General features: G+C 44.4%; 1 protein-coding gene across 3 annotated transcripts in view; it reads right to left on the bottom strand.

Moving 5' to 3' along the window:
- Positions 1-3376, bottom strand: part of fgfr2 (fibroblast growth factor receptor 2) — a 50623-nt gene extending 47247 nt beyond the window's left edge. For all 3 annotated transcript variants that reach the window (XM_048269539.1, XM_048269538.1, XM_048269537.1), the window contains exons 1-2: positions 2645-3376; positions 13-272 (exon numbers count right to left, since the gene is read on the bottom strand). In XM_048269539.1, the coding sequence (XP_048125496.1) occupies positions 13-196 (184 nt within the window). In that variant the 5' untranslated portion in view covers positions 197-272; positions 2645-3376. The remainder of the gene's footprint in view (positions 1-12; positions 273-2644) is intronic.
- Between the last annotated feature and the right edge of the window lie 790 nt (positions 3377-4166).

Here is a 4166-nt window from a genome sequence, read left to right as displayed (position 1 = left end):
ACGGACCCTCACCTTCAGGCTCCAGCGTGGCCTCCTCTTCCTCTGCCGCGTGGAAGGGCGGCCGTGCCATGGAGCCGGTGCCCAGGGACAGGAGGAGCACTGCCAGCAACCACACCCATCCGGCGGACATCCCGTTAATGGAGGGTGCGTCTACCCATGACCCCCTCTTCGGCCTCCCCCTGGACACTGATCCCATCTGAGGAACTCCACCCGAACATGAACTGCAGGAGGTCTGGCCTGTCACTCACAGGAATTTCCTCCAATCACCTGGACTGAGGAGGAGAACAGTGGGAGGGGCATGGATAGCAAAGGAGGGAATGGGTCGAGAAAGGTTTTAATCGGGATGAGCGAAGAAAGTGAACGAGTGATGAGGGCGGGGGACAGTGAAGAAGGAGAAGAGAGGAGAAGAGAGAGATGCCGCAGCAAAGAATTGGTAGCAGCAAGGGGAAGAGAGGAGAACAGACAAAATGGATAAAAGGACATATGGTTACTTTTTTGTACTGCTAAACAAAATAATGTTGATCAACAGGTCTGAATGTACAAATATGTATATGGTAAATCACGATACAGAACCACGTTTCATAACCATTAGAGTTGCATTGCGCAACACAACACATAATGATAAGGAGTTGAGCAATTCTAAGAATAGACATCTAAGACTAGATGTGTCAGTGTTGATATAGAGATAGATAAGAGAAAGGACAATGAGCATGTGTCAAAATGCAGAAGAACAAGCCATGATATAGACATTCCAAACTTATGAGGCTGCCATGCTCATAGAATAATGGGTACACCGGACTTTCTAAATGGTAATAACTTAGCAAGCAATTATATCAGACTCCAGGCTTTTTTATACCTTCAATCTCAAACACCTGGTCAATAATAGGAGTACATCTTAATAACAATAAGAATATTTAGGCCTGGCATTCTGATATGCACAGCTCTTTCAATTACTTGGAGAATAATATTCTTTGAAACTTATCTTCTGTTAACTATCCTATATAGTAAACAGGATACGCTATGAGAAAGCAATAAACATTTTTCAAATTTCAGCTTATATGAAATCGACACCGGGCACGGCTCGGGATGGAAATTTGCACAAAAAATGTGTTTCCACTTGATATCTTGTTTCATTGGGACAGTTTCACGGACCAGTGAGACACTTCAAGCACTACGACCCCGAACTCACGAACTTTAAATGGCTGTATGCCTTTAGTGCTCTGTAGGATCACCTATCTGTGTGCCGCACTCGTCCCACCAACCCATCCGAGTCATGATAAGCGGTAGACACGCAGCTGGCTCTCCAGTGATCTTGGGTCACAATATCAAGTATAGCCAACACGATACATTTTGTTTCGCTTCAAGTTTAGCATTGGACATATCATGAACTTAGGGATGGAGCTAATGAAAGCCAAAGATTGCACGAAGGTTAGCTGACGGCTTTAGTAGACATTTTAAGCGCGAGTTTCTTATGCATTTTTTCATTACGTCCCAAATTGATCTAAATTATAGCGTGCCCTGTGCCGACACATAAAATCATTTTAGCCTACGGCAAACAGGCATTTCCTGAATGTTATCGAGAGTAGCCTATACATGACATGATGTCGGTGGTTATTAGTAATGAATGAATGTCAAAGAATCTGCAGAAGTCTTGCACAGTTTCAAGCACAAGCAGAGTGTTGGGCAGTAATAAAAACCGGCTACCGAAATTTATTTTACTTTCTCTTTTTTCTAGCCTACAAGAAATTGTATCTGTGTATACCCATGTGACGCCTGTATGGTAAATCTGAAGATCTGATCGTCTCTATTCAGATTGAAATGAGTTTGCTTTAATGACAATGGCTGCAAAGCGAGGAACGCTCTAAGATTTACAGTTTTATTGAAAAAGGCGTCTGCAATCTAGCGTAATTGCCCCTGATCGGCGCAGCAGAGCGTGGACTACTAAACAAGTGTTAATTACTAAAATCACAATCATTAATGAGCACGCATCGATAATGAGCCCTGTATGCTTTAAATTGCTAGAGATAGCTGTGTGAATTTAGGTACACAGCACAATACAGTAAAATAAGGAGCGTACAATTAAAAAGGTAATTTGATGCAAATTAGCAGGTAATGATTACACGTTACTTTCAATAAACTCATTGACCAGTTGTTGAGACAGCAAGTTAAAATATTTACTCTCTATATCATCCAAAAGTCTAGAATTTATTAAACTGAAGTATAATAACAATTAAAAATGCAATTCTTTTAAAATCATACAGGCCCTGGAAATGCAGTGCTTTGTAGGGTATTTAGCCACGGTTAAAAAAAAAAACCTATACCCTACTCCATTTTACAAAACATTTATATAATTTACAATGAAATTAAACCTTGCCAAATGCCCCATGCAGCTGAAGCTGTTACAAGAAAACATATTTATAAAGAAGAGGAAGACATTGAACAATTCGTGGGTCGAACGGTGAGAAGAAAAATAGGGTAGAATACCTAAGCTTTACGCAATATTTTGCAGAAGTCATCTCACATACGTGTCAGGCAAAAATCTAATAAGCACGCTGTGCTAGGAAAACCTCGACCAAAGTAACTTTTTGCATCTGTGCCCCGTATCAAATTCATCCAAAAACAAACTCCAGAGAAAAATACCTACCTCGGCGGACCAAACACTTTCGGGACGCGATCCGCATGCACTGAGGGAGCCAGGCGAGTGCATGGGCCGGATCGCAAGAAGAATGTGTGTAGTCCCGACGGGGCGACGTCTCCCCAACTGCAACAAAAATGCCAAGCAACGAATTCTTAACTCCCAAAAAATCCGCGGAGTTGAACGCCTCAAATCACGACAGAACAACGCAGGAATTCCGAAACCCTCTCATGATCAGTGTGCCGCATGAATCCTGTTATGTTGTGTAAATCCCAGACAGTTTGAAAACACATACGTCCGCAGAACTTTTTATCCTCTTCACCAATCACCAAAAGTTGTCAAATTCCCTGGTTCTGCAGGCTTCATCTAAAACGAGAAGATACGCAGCCTCGGACAGACAAATGTGTTGGGCAAAAGAGCGAGTACAAGTCCTCCTAAACAAACCCAGAATCCACAAACTTCGAGGATTCCTTACGGCAGATCGTCTACCCCTCCGAGAATCCTGAGTTCTGTTCTCAGACGCTTTGTCAGGTTTACTGACTTTTTTCCTCGTCTTACGTCCCCACTCACTCTCCCTCCAACCCCGCGAGTGTCACTCCCCCCTGAAATCCGAGCTGTTTCCTGACTATACTCTTTCGACTCTGCCTTTCTCCGCCAATCACAAGTCCTGGTTCCGCAGCTTTCCGCAGTGCTTCTACCAGAGCCCGAGTGTTCGCTCCGAGCGCTCGAATGTAGTGCGCATTTCACTTCACTGCCTGAAAACTTTGTGCGAAACAGGGGTCCTCCTCCCCCAATATCTTCTGTGTCTGGACGATTCTGCTCTCGCTAACAACGCCGCCTAGTGGAGAAGAATACCAATGAGGGAACTAATAGGTAGACTGACGCTGTTATTGAAGCACGTTTAGCACTTCTGCTACTGCTCTGTTGTTATTACAGTGTTATTAACATATCATTTGTATGCTCATTGCACACGCATTGACTTGGTGTGTTAAACGATTATTTCTCCATTCAGGTTTTTGTCCTGAAGATATCTGCAAATGTTAATGTTGAAGTTGTGTAGTAGATATACAAGATCCAATGTATCTTGTGTTCTCTGGGTTTGACGCATGGTGGGGTGCAAAATACCCAGTTTAGCATTCTTTGCCCTGCTGTGGTTCTCTGGGCTGTTTTTGCAGGCTGTTCCAGGCACATCCAAACCCCCTCTCTCTCCCCAAATCTCACTGCCCCCCCCACCACCACCACCACCCCAGTGACCCCAAAACAGTGGACACACAAGAGGCCCCCCACAGCTCCCCTCTCTATCAGCCTCTCCCTTTCCCTTGCTCTCTCTCTTTCTCTCTCTTTCATTGGACAGGGCCTTTTGAAGGACCCTCTGAAAGTGAATGAGAGTGAGTGAGAGAGAGAGAGAAGGAGAGAGAGATGGATGCGGGATGGAGGTGAGAGAAGCAGGCAGGGGGAGTGTGGCTAATCTCTGAGCTCTTGTCTTTCTCTGTCTGAGCGCGAGGAGGGGGCGGGAGGCCCCTCCTCCCCA

Source organism: Alosa alosa, chromosome 18, assembly GCF_017589495.1.
Source record: "Alosa alosa isolate M-15738 ecotype Scorff River chromosome 18, AALO_Geno_1.1, whole genome shotgun sequence".
In the NCBI taxonomy this organism is placed as follows: domain Eukaryota; kingdom Metazoa; phylum Chordata; class Actinopteri; order Clupeiformes; family Clupeidae; genus Alosa; species Alosa alosa.
Note: the sequence above shows the minus strand (reverse complement) of the source record. Positions and strands in the feature narration are given on the sequence as shown.